Source organism: Marmota monax, unplaced genomic scaffold, assembly GCF_021218885.2.
Source record: "Marmota monax isolate L192 unplaced genomic scaffold, Marmota_monax_Labrador192_F-V1.1 WCK01_AAM20220418_F8-fsc00044, whole genome shotgun sequence".
Classification (NCBI taxonomy): domain Eukaryota; kingdom Metazoa; phylum Chordata; class Mammalia; order Rodentia; family Sciuridae; genus Marmota; species Marmota monax.
The window spans coordinates 9337031-9357500 of record NW_026695198.1 but is presented as its reverse complement, the minus strand read 5'-3'; the positions used below and the strand labels follow the sequence as shown (position 1 = coordinate 9357500).

The 20470-nt window shown below is 39.2% G+C and overlaps 1 protein-coding gene across 1 annotated transcript in view; it reads right to left on the bottom strand.

The window, feature by feature from the left end:
- Rp1 (RP1 axonemal microtubule associated) overlaps nucleotides 1–20470 on the bottom strand; it is a 316472-nt gene that overhangs the window by 95306 nt on the left and 200696 nt on the right. Inside the window, exons 20-22 of the mRNA XM_046428620.2 lie at nucleotides 16018–16150; nucleotides 14142–14293; nucleotides 11081–11235 (exon numbers count right to left, since the gene is read on the bottom strand). Coding sequence (XP_046284576.1) covers nucleotides 11081–11235; nucleotides 14142–14293; nucleotides 16018–16150 — 440 coding nt within the window. The remainder of the gene's footprint in view (nucleotides 1–11080; nucleotides 11236–14141; nucleotides 14294–16017; nucleotides 16151–20470) is intronic.

Below are 20470 nucleotides of genomic sequence, written 5' to 3'. Positions count from 1 at the left end.
GCTTTCTAATCTTTTCCTTGTTAATTTTTTCCAGATGCTGGGAATTGAACCCAGCCAGGGTCTTGTGCATGGTAGGTAAGCACTCTACCACTGAGCTACATCCCCAACCCCTTTTACTTTCTAATTTTACTTTGAGGCAGGGTCTCCATAAATTTCTCAGGATGCCCTTGAAATTATGATCCTCTCACCTCAGCCTCCCAAGTAGCTAGGATCACAGGCATGTGCCACTGTGCCCTGCTGTGATAGTAACCTCCTAAAGCTTATTTTGGTTGACTAAATTACTTGTCTCATAAAAATATAGTGAAGCATAAATTAAAAGTCATGCACAAGTATTCTGCATGCTATTAAATAGTACATAAACATCATTATCATACCACAAAACCCTGTTATTGCTATCCTATATTCAAACATACTTCCATTCTTTCCACCATTCATCTATCTGTCCATTTGATAAATTCCTTGAAAGTACCTTCTGTGTGTCAGACACTTTGCTATGGGCTGGGCTACAAGAACAACAACAGAGGTAAGGAATCTGACCTGGGGGAGCTTCCAAGATCAAGGAAGGGAACTGACATGTAAAGATAAAAATGCAATGAACTGCAGTGAGTGTTGTTAGGGTTTGGATGTTAGATGATGGAGGAAGGTTCAGAGGAGAAATGATTCAGTTGTAAGAGTCTTAACCCAATCAGTGAATTCATCCCCTGATAGGGATTAACCGAACTGAAGTGGTAGGGTGTAACTGGAGGAGCTGGGAATTGGGGTGTAGCTTTGGGGTATACATTTGTATCTGACAAGTGGAGACTCTCTCTCTCTCTCTCTGCTTCCTGATCAAAATGTAAGCTGCTTCCCTCTGCCACACTCTTCCGCCATGATGTTCTGCCTCACCTGGAGCCCCAAGAAATGGAGTCGGCCTTCTAGGGACTAAGACCTCTGAAACTGTGAGCCCTCAAATAAATGTTTTCTTCCTCTACAATTGTGCTGGTCAGGTCATTTAGTCACAGTGGTGAAAAGGCTGACTAAAACAGTGGTAGAAGAAATAACAGCAGAGTAGGCGCACAAAAGAAGACTAGCCAGTTCTGAATGGCAGGAATGGGAAAGTGCAGAGGAATGAGGAACAAAAATAGTTCAACAAAGAGGTGATACTTGAGCTGAAGGTGGCAATTAGAGTCCAGAAAGAGCACAACCGAGGGAGAGCAATGTTGGCAGAGGTACAGGGATAGCATGGGATCCCATGCAGCTGAAGCACAGGAAGCTACTGGACAAGATAGGCCATGGGGTGAGTGTGCAGAGGGGTAGGGTGGCAGTGTGCGGCTTACTTATGGGGAGATATCTGAGAATGTCAAGGAACAAAGAGGCAGAGCTGTGGGGGCCACTCGACCACACTGGCCTTGAAATCCCAGATGATGGTCAGATATGGGGTGAGAAGGTCCAGTGGAAGCTCATGCAGTCCCACCCAGTCGTCAGTATCGCTCAACTCTGCAGTTTTCAAAGGCTACAAGAGATCTCATTTTCTTCTGACCACCGCAGATCATTGTGTGCTTTCTCTTCCTTCTCTAGGATCTAATGACACACACAACTTATTTTATACATAGAGTTAGCCCTTAATTCTGCAATCTTGTTTACTAATTGGTTTTGAACGATGCATCCCATCTTTCCAGCTAAAATGTCTCTGAATGAATCAGAATAAAGGGAGTTGGCTTTATGCTTAAGAATGCAGGCTCTCTTGAATCAAATGTATGAAATATGATATGTCAAGAGCTTTGTAATGTTTTGAACAACCAATAAAAAAAAAAGAATGCAGGCTCTGGATTTAACATGAAGTCAGACCTACCTAACTTCGAAACCTATTAGTTGTAAAGTCTTAACCCATGTTCTTGATCTCTCTAAGCCTCAGTTTCCTAATTTATAACTTATAGATAATAATACCTACACAATAGGAATACAGAACTACATATATATAAATTTATTATGGTTTCTGATATGTAATAAATGTTCAGTTACTACTATTTCCTCATTGCAAAACATAGTACTCGGACATAATTGGCATTATAGCAAATATATTTGAAGTAACTTTCAGTCAACCAACAATGATTCCTTCTTTTTCAGATGTGTCATAGACAACACAGGCCTTGGGTAGTAATGTTTGGCCTCTCCTCCTAGTTGGCTGGAATAGGAATGGACACCTCACCCAGGCTTAGTCAATCAGATGTTCTCCCTTAATATTGTGAACTAAAAGGTAGACAACATGGAATCTCCACAGTGTTGCTGAGGAAAACTGGTACTGTGCAACCCAAAGTCAGTCACAGAGATATGGGTGAGAAGAACCTTCCGGAAGAAACTGGTCTACAGAAAGAAGGATGAAGATTTTTGATGAAGAGACATCTCGACAATCTAGAGGGTAAGTGATTCTTTGATGCCTTCCTGGTCTGTTATGTCCAGTTTTATTTTTTTTTCCAATTTTATTGCCTACTTCCATAAGAGTCACCTTTAAATTTCTCCTTCCTAAAATGGGCTGTAGTGAACTTGTCATCTTACAATCAAACCAGAGTTTATGGACTAATTGAAATTTTCCAAAAAAAAAAAAAAAATCATACAATCTTGACCTGCCTTGGATGTAGTTCCTTCCCGAAAAGTCTATTCTATAATTTTGCTTTTTTCAGAAGATACTGTTAGAGTCTGTAAACAAGTCAAAATAACACCTGGCATTTTGCCAGGGGAATGTTAGAGTTCGTAAACAAGTCTGGATGGTGCCTGGCAAAATGCCAGAGGGAGTGGTTTGAGAAGTAACAAAAGTGAGCCATTAAGTGTGGAGATTCCTGATTGGTTGACTGCTGTATCTAGTTTATATTAATTAGATAAGCTGTGTGGAATGTATAAATACCGCTCCTGTCCTACAATAAAAGGCTCCCACTCCTGCTGTATCAAGTACACAAGTTATTCGTCATACCCCGGCTAGTTTGCTTCAGCCGGACTGTGGCAAGATACTAGACAAAGCACTGTTGTGACACTGAAAGCCCTGGAGACAGTAGAATACTAGGTGCCTATTAAAAATAATTTTCTCTAAATTACTCTAGTCTGAGATTTCTTAAAATCTTAAAGTTATCTAACTATTTTTCTTAATTTCCTTTGATGACCATGATTTCTATTTTTTAAAAAATAGTTTAATATTGCCATTATATCTTTACTACTGAACCATGTTTCTAATATTTTTTTAGTTTTAGGTGGACACAATATCTTTATTTTACATGTATGTGGTGCTGAGGATCTAACCCATTACCTCAGGCATGCTAGGCAAGCACTCTACCACTGAGCCACATCCCCAGCCCACTGCTGATCCATTTTAAATGAAGAGAACAGGATGGGTTTTAGTTGCCCTAAAGGAGAGTATTCACAGCACATGCCTATGTTCTTCCATATATATGTTTTCACATACCTGTCCAGGCATGTGTCCAAGCCCATCCTTTCAAAATTTAATTTCTACACCTAATGTCCTGAAAGAAACCAGAAAAAAAAGCAATAGGGAACTAGCCAAGGTTAGCAGTTAAAGACTGAGGACTGTGTTTCTGCATTTGGAAAAGAATATTCCTCCAAGACCCCAGCAGATGGGAGCATTAGAGCAGTATGGCTTGAGAGGAATAACAGTGATATGAAAAGAACAGGGAAAAAGCAAGAAGAAGCTAGCTTATCCAAGAACAACATATATATTATACAGCCATCAGCAAAAGAATGCCTCAAACCCCCCAGATCACCAGGGGGTTCCCTGTCAATGTCCTACCCAGAAAGCACAAAATAACTTTCTAAGTCTTTTGAGATTCACAGTAGACAAGCCAAAGAATGTGTTTGGGGGGTCCTGCCCTAACACATATGGGAAGGGTCGTGGAAAGGCAAGGGCTGATACAGGTTAGACATCAGAATTGTCTGAGATACATTCTAGATAGGGCAACCACTCACCCACATTGAAAATGGTGGAAGAAATTTTGCTTGAAAGTTCTACGTCTCCACCCCCATCCTGAAAAAAAAAACGAGCAAGACTCATCCCTGCGCCTCATTCTGTCAGTTTCCCACCATCACTACTTGTCATTTTCGCACCAAGGAATGGCTCCAACTGACAAAGAAGAGCACAGAAATCTGCAGCAGCACAAATACATGCTCAGAATAGCAAGAAATGATTAATAGTGGCCTCTTTCAGGAAAAAAAAATCAGTAAAGTTAAATGATTGCTCACTGTCTCATGATAATTTTTATTCTGTTCTCCCTATAGAAATAGTATTTCAGATTTTCCCGTACTTGATCGAATTTTCTACATCCCCTTTTATCTGTATTATTCATCATTTCCCCCTATTTCCCAGAAAAGGAAAATGTAACCTTTTGTACATAGGTTAATTATTTTTAATGAGGCATCTGAGGAGGTTATAGAGGGAACTCATGTAAATAGTAGGCGACCTCTAACTTTTTCTCCAACTTGAGATTCCATTTTACTTATTCTTCTTTCCTTCCTTCCCTCTTTCTTTTCTTCTATTCTTCTTTCCTTTTCCTTTCTTCCTTCCCTCATTTTTTGTAAATATTGGTCAAATCCCTTCTTGGTACAAGAAACCACACTGGACAATTAAAAAGACAATGTATGAGACCCGACCCTTAAGAAGTACATAAGACAAACTTGTTTAAAACCACAATAGATGACATTATATGGTAAGTATTGCATAGATGTCTAATTCAAGCCTTGGGAGATTTTAAAGAGAATAAAGATGAACAGAAAAAAAGTTTCATAGAATGGATAAGAGGTTTGACTTGGGCCTTGAAGAATAAAGATTTCAATAAGCAGAGGAAAAAATAAAATGAGCTAAGTCACATGACATAAGATAGGACCAATGTCCTGGTAGTAAGTAAGTAAAAGTCACTCTTACTTGAGAGATTTGAAAAAGAAGACTGGAAATCTCAATGGCCAAGGCGTGGCAGTATAATTCATTTTGAACTTGTCACTATAAACTAACACCTTCACGAGAACTGGCCGAGGTGTAAAGTTCTCTTGCCAACTGAAGCAAAAGAAAGGGTGCTGTCCCTGATTGTATTTCTGTCTTTCTACACAAATAATACACTCAGTGCTAATCTGCATGGGACTTAGTTTATGACCTCATCAGTGATTGACTGATTTAACACATACTTTCTGAGCATTCACTATGTTCTATGTTTGTCCTGTAGACAATGAAATTTTTTGATTACAACCTCCTAAGCTCATGGGCCTCCAATGTGTAATATCTTCGGAATAAACACCAGAGTTGGCACAAGACAATTAAGCAAGAAAAAATGCTTCATGACTAACGAAGGAGTAGTGGATGGGCAATATCTACCTTGCAGAAGTTCAAGATTTCCCATCAATGTGTGGCCCTGACGGTACTTGAGGCTTTAGTAATGGAGCAGTAGAAAGTGTGACATTCCCTGACAGACAGCTAGGGTGGGATGTCACTGTCATTTGCTTGAAAATCAACACCACTGGATTTTTTAAATGCCTGTGAAATTCAAAGAATAATTCTCTGGCTCTTTGTTATCATTAACATTTAAAATGGGAAGTAAATGATCATTTTGTTTATATGTGTCTTAGATTAAGACATATATAAGACCTTTTAGATATCATGTCCTCATTCCAAATACACCCTTTACTGTGCTTTCTCTTAGGACTTTGTCCTGGTTAGTACATGCCCCTGGGTTCAATTATTACACATGTAAGTTTAACCTATTTATTCCAAGATCGATGGAATAGTTCTGTAGGGATCAAAAGTAAAAATATAAAACACAGGCATGAGGAGAAGTCTACCGAAAGTTGGAGATGTGGGGTAGACAGAAACACACACACACATCTAATTCAGTATAGCAAGCACTGAGTTATGGTCACGTGCCTCGTGAAAGATGCACAAGGAAGCGACTTTTCCAACCTGAAGCTTTGGGATACACTTCTTGGCAGAAGTGATGCAGCTCTTGTCAATTCACCAGGACATATAGCACCAAGTGCCTACACAAGTCCAGGAACCAGGAAGGTTAGGGTTAGGTAAGCTCAGGTAGGAGAGCATCAGCTGAGAACTTACTGAAGGCCAAGAACAGAGAAGAGCCCTGTCATCCAGGCCCTGGTATGGCCAAGGTCCTGCTCTGTGGTCAAGGCTGGCTTCAGCAGTGATGGTTCCCAGAGAGTGGAGCCCGATGGGTACAAAGAAGGCCTCTTGGCCTCCCCTGCCCAAGGCCTATCTCGCTTACCCACCAGGACCCAGTTATTTTAGTGAAACTGCAGATTCTTTCTCAATAATTAGTAAGTTGCTGAAGACTCTGTGGCCCTGAAGTTGGCCCATCACCTCCCATCAATCCAGTGTTGACTGGTAGTTGATTATATCCATAGTCAAAACCTCTTAAGTCTTTTTTTCTTCTACATCACTCTACCCAAGGGAAATGATCTCAACCTTTCTTTAAAAAAAAAAAAAAGTACAGAATTCTGAATAAAAATGAGGCAAGAACATTTTAAAGGTGTTAGTTGAAATATCAACTCTAAGGAACACTGTGCAGCATCTTGTCCTCCTTCCTTAGGGGAACATGCCTCAGGTCACTTTACTTATCCTGCCATGATTTCCTTTTGAAAAGACATAGCTGGTCATGCTGTTCTGCCTGATGTCAGGGTAGCTTCTTTTTTTTAACATTAGTTATTTGCATTAACTTTTCAATTCCTGCATCTATAAATTCTCCTTATATTTAGAATTGCCCCAGAGAGGGCCTTTACTTCAAATAACTTGTTCCTGTGAGCTCAGTCAATGCCATCTCCAATCAGGAGTAATGAAGGGTGACACTGACAGACTTAGGGCACTTCTTGTCTTCAGGCTAAAGAGTTTGGATGTAACTGCTTATGTGTCTAGTCCTCCTAGGCTCATGGGCTAACAAATAAATATCATAAATCACATTGTTTCTGTGAAAAGATACTTATTTTTAATAATTTGATCATTAAAGTCAAGGTTCACACATATACACACAAAGACAAGACTAGAACAAGTTGGTAACAGAGAAAACCTAACGATCCCTAATATAATGTTAAGAAACTTTGCAGCGCATGGTACATTACAAGACCCACTCAAATAGTATAATGGATTAAACAGTGCCCTCCCAAATTCATGAACCTCAGAATGTGACCGTATTTGGAAGCAGAGTCTTTGCAGATGTAACATTAAGCTGAGGTCACACTAGAGTAAAGTGGGCTTAGTTCAAAAACAAGCATCCTTCTAAGAAGAGAAGACACCCAGATAAACCAAGGGAAGACAACTAGGACAACTACAGAGAAGATACTTGAATGATACAGTCCCAAGCCACAGACAACCACCAGAAGGTAGGGGAGGCACAGGGGGACTGTTTCCCAGAGCCTTCAGGGACAGCAGGGCTCTGCTGACACCTGGATTTCCAACTACCAGTCTCAGGAACTGTGATAGAATAAATTTCTGTCATTTAAAAGCACTAAGTTGCAGGATACAGTAAGCATGCATCTGTAATCCCAATGGCTCAGGAGGCTGAGACAGGAGAATTGCAAGTTCAAAGCCAGCCTCAGTAATTTAGTGAGAGCCTGAGTAACTTAGTGAGACCCTATCTCAAAATAAAATATAAAAAGCATTGGGGATGTGACTCAGTGGTTAAGCATCCATGGGTTCAATTTCTGGTACTGGGGGGAAAAAAGAAAGCACCAAGTTTGTGGTAATTTGTTTTAGCATCCAAAAGGAATTAACTCAAATAATGAATAAGAATATTCGAATCAATTTATAAAGTCTCTTGAACGTTGACCTTATTTGAATACAAATTTTTCTTGCTCCAAACCTCAAATGGCCAAGGCTTCTGTTGCAGAAATTCTACTGGTTATACTCTGATCAATTTTAAAGGTACAAAAAGCAGAAAAATAGTATCTTTAGGTATAGAAGTAAAAATAAAATCATATGGGTGTGAGTGTTCAGGGGAAGAGGGGAAAAGATGATATGAAGGCTAGTGAGAAGCACTCTCCTCACTGGTCAGTTCTGTATTTCACCTATGCATTTTTCCTCAATAGTTCATGAAACAAATGAGCACAAGGTGGTCTTTCACCTTAATTCAGGTGTGCTGTAAATTTTTTGCTCTTTGAGAAAGTTCTAAGGAGCACGACCAACATTTATTTTCTTTTCTTTTCTGTATTGTGTCGATTTCTGCCTCCTACACCCCAGAACAAAATTACTCACATGTGCCCATCCAAGCTCCCCTACCAGGACAGCCCAGTGCAGCTCCTGTGTGCAGCCAAAGGTCTCTTCCAACTCCGTCTGCCTTAGAGGACATTATATTTGACCTTTCACATGCAGGCTCCAAGAGCTCAGAAACCACTGTAATTGGCCTCAGAGTATTTTTGTATCATAACTATTGTGCCCTGTTCAGTTCCTGGATCCACACTCTTGTGCCTCTTTAAAAGAATTATGGAAGCAGGGTCTGCCCCATCTCTTTACAGCTACAGAATAAGAAATCATGATTTTTAGCAACTATCATCTTCATCAGGGTATTGTATGAATGAATATTGGCTACAACTTTTTTTAGGACCTACGATACATAGGGCTTCAAATAGCAGCATCTGATACATCAAGATGTTACATAGCTATTATATTTTTGTTGTTAATTTCATATATTCTGTAAAGAAATTTTTTCAGATACAATCCAATGGCCCTAATTAAGCTATCACTATGTCTTCTCCTTCCAGAGGAGGCCATGTTAGCATCACAAATTAGAAGTAAGGATGCATGAAGGGGTGGGTGGAGGCAGTGGAATCGCAGTTGGTAGGGCTATAGAGATGCATGGAATGTGCGTGCATGCACGCACGGTGGTTTGAAAACAGCTAAAAGATCCCCAGGAGATTTCATATTTAAGAGACATCAGCTGAATTGGTATGACAAAGTATGTCAGAACATAAGGAGAAAGCCCTTGGTGGAGCACTCTCTAGCTCTTTGATGTGGCAACTAAGCTACATGTGCCGCCCAGCCCAGAAGATACCCAAGCCCTGCAGGTGGCAACAGGCTACGAAGAGATGCTCAGGGTTCTCTTCAGTGCTGCATGTCCTTGTCAGATGGGAAGGCCTGGGCTACGCTAAGCTCTGAGTAACCTTTGGGAGATGAGAAAGAAACTTTCTGGTTATGCCTCTCATGCTAGAAGCCAAATTTGAATGGAACCTTAAAGGCCAGACTGGGTTCTGACAAGGATAGGAGTTTGAGGGGGGTGTTCTTGTGTAGAGAAGCAAAGTGGAACTAGCTTGTTCAACTCCTGACAGGTGGTCTCATTTGCCTGAGATCTGGCAAGAGGACAGTTATAACAATGAATCGGAAGGGAGAAAATGGAGTCAGAGGATATAAAGCCTTCACTGGAAAGATCATGATGTTGGTTTGTTTTGTTTTGCTTTGCTTTGTTTTTTTGTTTGTTTGTTTGTTTGTTTGTTTGTTTGTTTGTTTGTTTGTTAGGTACTAGAGATAGATTGCTGAAGACTTCCAAACAGAGGAGGGATGTAATTTCAGCTTTAAGGACTGTATTTTCCCCACATTTTTTTTTCTTGAAAAGTTTTAGGGTAAAACTATCCAAGAAGATCCAAAGCAAAGAAAATCAGGTAAAGTAAGAATGTATTGTGGTTTAATTAGCTCAGAAGTGCTAGGCAGGAAGGACTCAAGAGTCAGAAGATTACTGTGATAATCTAGCATTGATAAAACAAGGACACCAGTCAGAGTAGAAGCAATAAGAGAAAAGGGGTGAACTAACAGGCCCTCTGGAAAAGGAATTGATTGAACTTAATGACTAAAGAGACAAAGAAGGAGGAAGGCCAACTGTAGGTCTCAGGGCTCCTGTTCATCTAGTGTCATCTTCAGTCACCTGGTGTCTGCCGTTTTGAGTGGCATGGCTTTAGTATTTTTAGTTGAATCATCTCACTTTTTTTAATACTTTTTGCTTAGCATTTAAAGTTACATTTGTCTTGGCATCTCCAAATCCATACTCTTGGATTTTCTAATTGCCTGGTTTACCTGTCTTTGTTTTGTTTTGTTTTTGGCCTTATTTCCCATTGATTATCTGTTTGGAAAAAAAAAATGGGTGTAGGGCAGGGGCTGGGGTTATGGTTCAGTGGCAGAGCGCTCACCTACCACAGGCAAGGCCCCAGGTTCAATCCTCAGCACTACATAAAAATTAATTAATTAATTAAAGATATTGTATCCAACTACAACTAAAAAATATATTTAAAAATGGGTGTAGGGCAGCTCACAACACTGAATATTCAAAATTTCAAAGTGGATTCCCATTTCTTACCCCCGTGCCCACAATAGATTGCATTTTAGTGTAAAAAGCTGATCATGCTCAATCCCTTTCTTGAAGCTGAGGCTGGCCCTATTCCCTGGTGACCAAGAGATCAAGCAAACATAAATGCCAATGCTGGGAGTTTTCTTGGGATGGCAGGATTCAGCAGAGATCTGGAGGGCAAGGCTTCTCCTGAGAAAATAAAGGTCATTTCCTTAAGCATGGAGATGTTGAATTTCTGATGAGCAGAAGAGGATCTGTGGCTCAGGCCTAAAGGCAACAGGGCCAGGTCAGAAATGAAGGGAGTTGCTTCCATGACTTACACTTATGGGGCCACAGGAAAGCACAACTTGCCTAGATCTGAATCCCTGTCTTCTACCTACTGTGTTCTAAAAGGTCTTCTGTCTAAAATGTTCCACCCTGTAACACTAAATTTTGGTAATGTAAAGAAACCGACATTTAAACAGATATTCTCATTATTCATGCAATGATTTCCAATATTAAACTTTGGAAATTATTATGACATATAACATTCCGACACTAAGTAATTACAAGATAAGACTTCCTCACAATGCTTTGCAAAAGACCATTTACTTAAGCAATTTGTGCTGTATAATGTGCAATACTGAGTAAAAGATAAAAATCTATGAAACCACAACCTCACACACACTCACACACACAAGCACACACACACATGCACACACGCACACACATGTACACACACACCCCACATACCCACACTCCTCTGAAGTGCCATAGGGCTAGACCCATATTACCTCTCACAGATGAAGATGGACTCGGATGCTGTACTGGGCTCTCTGACTATGACCTTGTCACAGTACCAGTACTGGGATTTGTCACTAGCCTCACAGTGCAACAGCACCTTCTGCAGCTTTCCGAGTGACACTGCTTCAACTTGAAATTTATCAATCTGGTGGAAGAGACAGAAAACCCCATGGAAATAACTAGAGTCCAGCAAATGACAAATACTGGCAATCATTATAGCCCAAGGCTAAATATTTTTTGGCTGTGTTTCTTTTCTCTCTTGCAGTTTTATTTTCTCCATTGTAGCATCGGCCAGTGTAAAAAAAAAAAAAAAAAAAAAACCCTAACACAAAAGCTTCTAGTCTATGGCTTTTTTTCTCATTTCCACTCCTCCCCCTGAGAAGCAGTTCACTGGGTGGTCAGGCTGGTGACACGTGACCTAATGTGAACGTTTGCTTTCCAGAATGATGAGCTACTTTGAGGCATGTGGACAATTTTCTCTTTCTTACTCTCTTTTCTTCTATTCTTTAATAAATCCCTCTCCTGTACCTTCCTCTATAAATAAAAATAGGGTTTGTTGTGAAAGAGAATTCTGTAATCTTCCTTCCTAAATAGAATTGGTGTGTCAATGTCAAAAATTCACTGACATTTCCGGAGAAATGCAGGACTTCAAGAAAATGCTTTGCTGATTGGAATAAAAAAGAACTTCATACATAAATTCCTCCTATATTGTTATTGAGAATAACCGTCCTAAAATTATCTGAGGAAAGGTGGTGAATTTCATTAAATCTGTAGACTGTTAGCCACTGTTACCCTGTTTTGTGGTAAAAAAAAAATGCAAATCCAGTATTGTTTGTGTTGCCTACAGGAGAGGGGTTGCCCCAGCATTGTTACCAAGTTAAATTTCACTTTGGTAATTTCAGATATGCTACCTGGGTCTCAAATTGTTGGTTGGTTATTATTGGTGGAAATCTGCCCTGGTTTGAACCAGGCAAAAATCATTACTTGTTCAATGGCGATGTTTCTGTAAACCAGCTGAGAATTTGGGGTACCTCTTCCTGGATGTGGCTTGATAACCTGATTTTCACTATCCCTCATTCCTAGTGTGCCTTCACAAGGGGACATTTTTTGACACACATCACCTGTTGTAGCAGAGGCAGGTGATGTCCCTTCCCACATCCTCTGGTATCATCCCTAGGTACATCCGTTTGCTTTGGTAGCCAGTTTGGGATTACTGACCACTCAATCTCCTGGGTCTCCTGCTCATGTGTTTGAGGGCTTCACATGGTGAACATTCTGAGGAATGTGCCTGGGGTTCCTCTGATGGTCCCAATTGTCTCTATGTTGGCCTCTCTCCCTTTCCTGCTCCACTATCAGTGCTCCCTCACTTCCTATAGGTTCAGAGGGATCACTTCCCAGATAAACTACCTGCATCCAAGCCTGTGTCTCCTGGTTTGCTTTGGGGAAAACTCAAACTACAATATCTTTCTTGCATTTTAAACCAACCTCAGGTTGGAGGACAGGATTAAATAAGGTCTGTGATGCATGTTGCTGCCTTTGTTTACATCACTGGACATCATGTAGAGAAAATGACAACAACCAGTCCAATCTGGGGCTTAGGATGTGAGTTGTGACTGGGATGGCACAAATCTAATGATAAGACACCAAGATTGTTACCATGGTTTCTTGACTACAGACCTCTTGAAACCATTTGGCAACACCATTACATTTTATACATTGAGGGAAAAAAATTTTTTAAATGTAAAATTGAAAATGAATCAGGGAAGAAAAAGTAGTTTTGTATTTCTGATTCCAAACTTCAAAACTGATAACATTAAACCCAGACTTTATGCCCGGATGGCCACAATACCCCTACCCAATTTTAATTTCAGTCCATAATATACCCTACCAACTCTGTTAAATGCTATACACAATAATGCCCTGAAGATCAATCATGAAGATGACTTGCAACATCTTAGCAACTTCACATGATTAGCAGCTGCCACCAAGTACTACATTCTGGCCAGCCAGCTAGCACCAGCCAGGAGTGGGAGCCAGCACAATTTATCACCAAGTGGGAGGGTGAGAAGTCTGGGGCTGACGCAAAGCTTGCGGTGTCTTTCAGGGGATAATGTCACTAATCATTTAGAATAATATTAATAACATCACAGCATCTAGAATTTTGTTTCTGTTCTAAATTAGTTCAGGTGTGATAAAAATTAGGTATAATTTTGTTTTTGTCTCATTCAAAGCAGAACTGGCTTTCCTATTCATTTCAGGGAAAGCTTTTGTGTAATCTACAACAACAAATAAAAGGCAGAGGTGAGCTTGTAGATCTTTGATGTTTCACAATACTTCATAAACTACAACAAAAGTCTGAGAGACAGCAATCTTAAACTGGTGTAAGGAATCTTCCTTCTTAAAAATACATACAAAATGAACCTTTGGATAACTACTTAATTTCAGATCTCCAAGTACTATCCTCTTTCCATACACAACAAGTAACATTAAAAATTAGGTTAATAGATTTCCCATTGTAATTTCTCAAATGTCTAATATTTAGAAAGAATTATGTTTGTATAAAAAGAACAAAAGAGAATAATGAGGAATTTAAGGGTTTCGAATGTCAATAAAATATAGTTGTCTCCATTCAAGATTTCTTAAAGAAAGTCCATAGTGTTATTATATGAAATATAAAATACATGAAATATCCTATAATTGTCCTTTTATGGTCTGACCTTTTAGAATAATGCTTGGTAGCTCTCAGTCCTGAGAAAGCATGTTTCCTTGATATCTTTTCAACTCGTTTTGTTCTTTTTCTTTCACTATCACTAATTTTTAATGTCTTTTTCTTTGTTCCATTATTCATTATAGCTTTAGAGCATCCCGTTTTTCTTTCAAGAATAATTTATAAAACACAGCAACCTTAGGAAGACAGGTCAGGAAACTTGTGTTAAGATGTCTCCAAACTAAAACTTGAAAAGTGACCAACACCTTTTAGATTTTAAATCACACATGGCCAGCAACAGAAAGGATGCCAAGAACCTGGAGGAGCCCTTTACACAGACTTACCTGTCCTCTTTGGAATCTTACTGGCATGTTGGATTTGCGCAGCAGCCGAAGGCCAGAGTCTCCCCTCTCCCCATAGAGACAGAGGGAGACCTCAGATTCCGTTTTGTCTTGTTTCAACTGCCCAGTGTAGACATCAACATGGTACCTCACCACTGGCCAAGCAGTAAGGAAGAGAAAACAGGAGGAAATCTGTTACCTCAGAATTCATACGAACAAAACCCAGATTCATGTGTTCTCAGGCTACATTAAAAAAATAAAAAATAAAAAACTATATGATAAACCTCCTAATTTGGACATTTTGTATTTATCAAGAGACTTTGCCCTTAGGTTTTTTCCTCTGCATTTTTTTTTCCATTTTTTTAATTTGTTTTAATTAGTTACACATAACAGTACGATGATCTTGACATATCCTACATTTGAATCAGATGGGATATAATTTCTCATTTTTGTGAGTGTATAGGTTGCAGAATTACATTGGTCACACCTCATTTTTTTTATTGGTGCATTACAGTTGTATGTAATGGGGGAATTTGTGGTTACATCTTAGTATATGCACAATGTAACAATATAATTTGATCAACAGCCCTCTTCTCCTCCCCCCTGGTTCACTTCCTCTCTTCTACTGAATTACCTTTGCTTTTCATGAAATCACCCCCCACTTTCTTTTCCTTTTCCTATTCTGGCTTCTACATATGATAGAAATATATGACTTGACCTTCTGAGTTTGGCTTATTTCACTTAACATAATATTCTCAAGTTCCATCCATTTTTCCTACAAATGACAATTTCATTTTTCTTTATGGCTGAATAAAACTCTATTGTGCATATATACCACATTTCCTTTATCCATTCATTTATTGGTAGATACCAAGGATGGTTGTAAAGTTTGGTTATTGTGAATTGTGCTCCTATGAACATGGGTTAAGAGTATATCACTATAGTATGAGGATTTTAATTCTTTAAGATAAATGTCCAGGATTGGTATAGATGGGTCATATGGTGGTTCCATGTCTAGACTTTTGAGAAACCTCCATATTGATTTGCATAGTGGTTGTACTAATTTACGATCTCACCAACAGTGTGAAAGTGTTCCTTTTTCTCCACATCCTCCCCAGCATTTATTATTGCTTGTATTATCATGACTGTCATTCTGACTGGTGTGAGATGAAATCTCAGTTTAGTTTTGATTTGCATTTCCCCAATTGCTGAGAATCCTGAGCATATATATATATATATATATATATATATATATATATATATACATATATAGGTTGGCCATTTGTATTTCTCCTTTTGAGAAGTGTCTGTTTAATTCATTTACCCATTTATTAATTATTGACCCTTGAATTTTATCTTTAGCTTCAAATGGGTATTTTCACATCATGAACGAGTAAATGCTCAGAGTGTTTACAAGTTTTTCAAAAGCAAAAATAAAATATTATTTTAAAGGCTCTTCTTCCATGGATGACATAGGAGGACATTTTATGCTTCGTATTTTAGAATTGAGGCTGAAGATGTTATTGTATATGATGCTTAAAGTTTAAAATGATGTAAGGTTGGATGTGGAAATAAACAAAAGTGAGGTGATGGCAGGTGGTGACCAGTTGGTCCCAGGCAAAGCCAGGACATTTCTTATCTTCCATTGACTAAGCCTCTGTGACCGTGGATGGACCATAAGAACCATTGTGAGATGTGCTTAATTCCAGATCCACCACTGACTTACGCTGAAACACTGAAAAAGTCACTTCTCAGTGGGTAAAACAACTCTTTAAGAAGTAGGAAAAATATTCTGCAACTAAATAGTTCAGAAGTAAATTCAAGAAGCTATAAAGCAATTTAAATATATAATACATGCTACTCAAGATTATGAACACACATGGAAAAATGGGTTGTCCATCTCGGATTACAGGAAGCTCACAGACAATATCCCCATCCATTTGGATCCCAGAGAGCAACACGTTGGCTACAAAATCTAGCATCTTCTTGCTCCTCATGTGCTTCATGGTTACCTGAGATTAGAAGAAACAATGATCAAATTGCAAGTCTTCCAACCTCTCATAGAACTCAGAATTCAAAATGCACCCCAAGGATTGCAGGATTAGACTGTGCACTCTGGTGATAGTGGTGGTGGTTGCTAGTGGTTGTGGGTTACTAGGTCAATATTATTTCCCAAGGCTTATGAAAGTGATTTTTTAAAATCACATTTCAACTATCACCAAATAGACTGGTACAATTCTTTAAGTTTATAGATAAGAAAATGAAGGCTTGGAAATATGGAATGGACTGTATCTTATTTGAAGGTGTCAATTTTTCCTGTGGCAGTAACCAAACAAGTAATCTACAGGAGGAATTCCATAGAAGGTTTCTGATCCTTGTAAGTGTACTTATACATCTGTAGGCTGGGGGTGAGCCCTCAGCTACTGCAGTCACAGGGCTTACACGTCCCCCCAGTGCTCACTGGGCACCTCGTTAGGGCTTTCTCCCTTGGGGGCTATTTTATACAAGTTCCCTTTCTCCTTGTCTTCTCCTCCCCATCTCAGCACATCAGCAGAGGATTTGCTTGCCTTCTCTCCTATCACAGTGGATGACATGTTCTCCTTTTAAGATATTCATTAATACTCTAAATAGCCACATTTCCCTCCTCAATTTCCTCTGCGTTCCTTGCACCTGGTAGTGCAGATGCCACCATTTCTCAGGTGCTTATTCTTAGATTCCACTGCCATCTTGAACTGCTGGCCACTCTCACTCTTTTCCAACCCCAACTTTAGGCTCTATCAAGAGAGCTTATTCTAAATTAAAAATCTGATCGTTCTGTACATTGCTCATAACTTTTTCAATAGTTGTATGTATAATATAAAATTCAAAATCGTAATACAGTGAGCAGCTTACAACTCGGTCCTAATCTTCCTAGACACTTCCTTCTCTTATCCTCTACTCTGGTTCTAGTGAACTGCTCGTGGTTCTGCAACCTGGATGCATATCTTCTCATCAGGGTTTTCATACATACTGGTTTCTTTACTCAGAACAGCATTCTTCTGACTCTACCTGGAAGAGTCAGCCCATCCTTCATTACATAGCTTAGATGTGTCCTTTTCTGAGAAGTCTTCTGTGATCCCTAGTCTGGCCAGACAACCCTCCTTTTGGATCCCTGGCAGCCTATCCATTCATGACTTAACAGTCTTCTTTGACTTGAGGGAAAGGACCATGTTCTTCTTATGTTGGTCATTCCTCAAGTTCTCACAAGTCAGTCCTTGGTTATTTTTGTTGAATGAAGAATGAGTAGCTAAATGAAATGAGTATTTAACAATACAAATAATAAGACTAATTTATACAAATCATTACAAATTCTGCTTGCATCTTTACTTGCTCCAGGGAAGAGATCCTGAAGAGGATCTCTTCAACATATAATAACCATCTCACAAAGTTGAAGAGAATAGATGATATTATATGTAAGAAGAGTGGAAAAGTTTATATAAACTGTATGAATTCTTCATATTAACATTAGCCAGATTTATGTGTTTTTACATGTATAAATATAAAAGAGGTTAATATAATACATTCTACTGAACTTGCAAATGTCCACTGGGTTGTATCACACTTTAAGAAAATTTAGATGGAAAAATTCAAGACATCGGGAGAAAGGGAGCAGTCATAAGGATTCATATGATTTTGGGTCCCAATCAGATACAATGCTCCAATTCCATTATTTTTAGCCTTCAGTCTAATCATAAGAAACTTCTGTTGTTCCAATGGTCCTGAGACACAAATCCTGGGTCACTGACTTTGAAACTGGAGAGATGGTGGTGGTGAGTGAATGAAAGAAGAGTGTCCCCATCCTATACTTGAAGTTCTGTCTTTAGTCACCTTGTTGCTAAGGTTTTAGCAATCAGAGAGGGTGTCTAATCCAATTTATTTCCCTTCCTTGAGTCAATGAGTTTATTACTTTGCTCTATTTAGAGCAAAAAGAGATGTTCTTCCCTAAAGCTATATAGATGAACCTAACCCTGAGGAGCCAGAAAACGGAATTCCTAAACAAAAAGAACTAACCAAGGATGCAGGGCAGTACCTCGTCCTGCTATGTGTGTGTGGCAGATGACTCTGAGAGAGGGAACATAAGACCCTCAGCCTCATCACACTGACATTTCTTATGCAGATACACAGAGCACAGCACAGGTATAGTTGGAAGTTTAATAGAAATGCTCTCTACCATTAGGGGGATTTTATAGATTGTCTGTGAGGTATAGATTCAAAATATTTAAAATATAATGTGAAAAGTACATTAAAGAAGTATATTAATTAATTCACACTAAGTTGTGAATAGATTCTAAATAATGTAGCAATCAGGATAGAAGAATTTCAGACAGATCACATTGTTTCATCGTGATGATAAACAGGGGTCTTACACAGATGAATGAGAGTCTTTTAGATTCTGTACTTGAAGCTTTCTCCATGACATATAAGGCTTTTACAAGTTTACTTTTCCTAAAACCCCATTATGTTCTTCCTCCACATTAAACCCTCCATGGAAACTTGCAGGAAGCCCCTGGTTTCTGAGTCCCACTGTGATTTCCACCTCAGAGGTACTCATTGGTGACAGTTCCACTGATTTTATGTAAGCTCAATCCCACTGTCACCACTGGAAACCCTCTGGGGTGGGGACTCCAGATGAGCTCCATTTACCCTCAAATTCATAATGCCTCAAAAGAGAAAAACAAAGAATCCAAGTTTGTTCATTCTTTACAAAGCTATAAAAGGATATGGCAATGGTTCTCAACGGGGTGAGATTTTCCCCCTGGGGGCATGTGGCAGTATGTTCAAACATTTTTGGTTGTTACAACTCATTTATGGAGGTTGCTTCTGGCACTCAGTAGACGGCGGACAGGGATAATGCTCAACATTCTACCGTGCATAGCACAGCCCCCAACAATAAAGAATTATCCAGCTCTAAATGCCAACAGTGCCAAGGTTCAAAAATCCTGGGATATCAAAATAAATCATTGCCTAATAAATAATTCCATAATTAAACAGTGATAAAAGTAAATACAGAACAGGTAAGCAGACAGACATAGATCTTCAGTTGTATTTATTTTCATATGCAAAAAATTTTTTTAATTGTTAAAGTTATAAAGGAGGACTGAATTCTTAGAAGAATACAGTGAATAAGCTCAGTCATGTGATAGTTCATGGCAGGAATCAGAAAAAGGATGTAGCAAGTAGAACAGAAGTGGAATTGGGCTCAAAAGACCTTGCTTTTCTATCCTCAATGCTACCTACCAGGTGGATAGCCTTGCTGAGTAGAAGTTGGACAGATGACTCGAGATCCTTATGTCCTTGGTTAGAAAACTGGTGTCATAACCCCTCTCACTAGATTGAAGAGTGTTTCATGTACAAAAATGAGATGAAAACACCTTATAGAAACAGTTTGCAAACTACCAATGATTAGACACAGCAATTTCTCTCTCAAAGAAAAGCCTTCCAAACAGTGGGCCTTGAAACCCGGGTGTCTCCTAAGGGAGTGCCCTTTCAGAACAGCTGGTTTTCCAGGCTGGCAAAAGAAGAGGGTGGTAAAGATGGCCAGCAGTCAGACCACTGCTTCCTAAATCCACATACTAGCTCTGTGACAAGGAGAGTGACTTGTCTTCTCAAAATCTCAATTTTTTTCAACTGGATGAATTATAGTACCTACTTTGTGGTGGTATAAGCATTAAACGTGGTAATGTAAATCCTGAGTGTTTAATATATGTTTATTGTTCCTAGTAGGAGCATCAAAATTAATCATAGAGATGAGACACCTGTCTCCCAGGTCCCCAGCTATAGAATCCTTGCATGGCTTCCCCAAGATAGCTCCCAGTCTGAACCTCTTACCTCAGGCAGGAACACATAAGGAAAAGGGTGTCCATTCCTCTCCAGACCACAGGTGCTAGCACCATTTCAGCTCCCCTCCATGATTAACCTCTCTTGATAATGCCCTTATCCTTTCCCTAACTGTCCTCTCTGCCTATCTTTAATGTCAATCAAGATAACCAGCGCAATAAGGATAGGATTGGGTAGGAAGAAAGGGTGCTATCCCTGTGCAGAACACTCAGAGTCATGCAGGTAGTGAATCAGCTACCCTAATGTGGCTCCACGTCTCTCCTAACTATTAGCATTGAGACTAAATGCAATAGCCAACAATAATCATTACAATCTATATCGTACTTTGCTTATAAAACACCCTTCATGTGTTTATTTAACCCAAAATTCATCTTATTTTTTCCTTAAGCTTAGAGAAGAAATGATAAAATATCAAAGTTTAAATATATACACACACACAAACATACACAAAACTT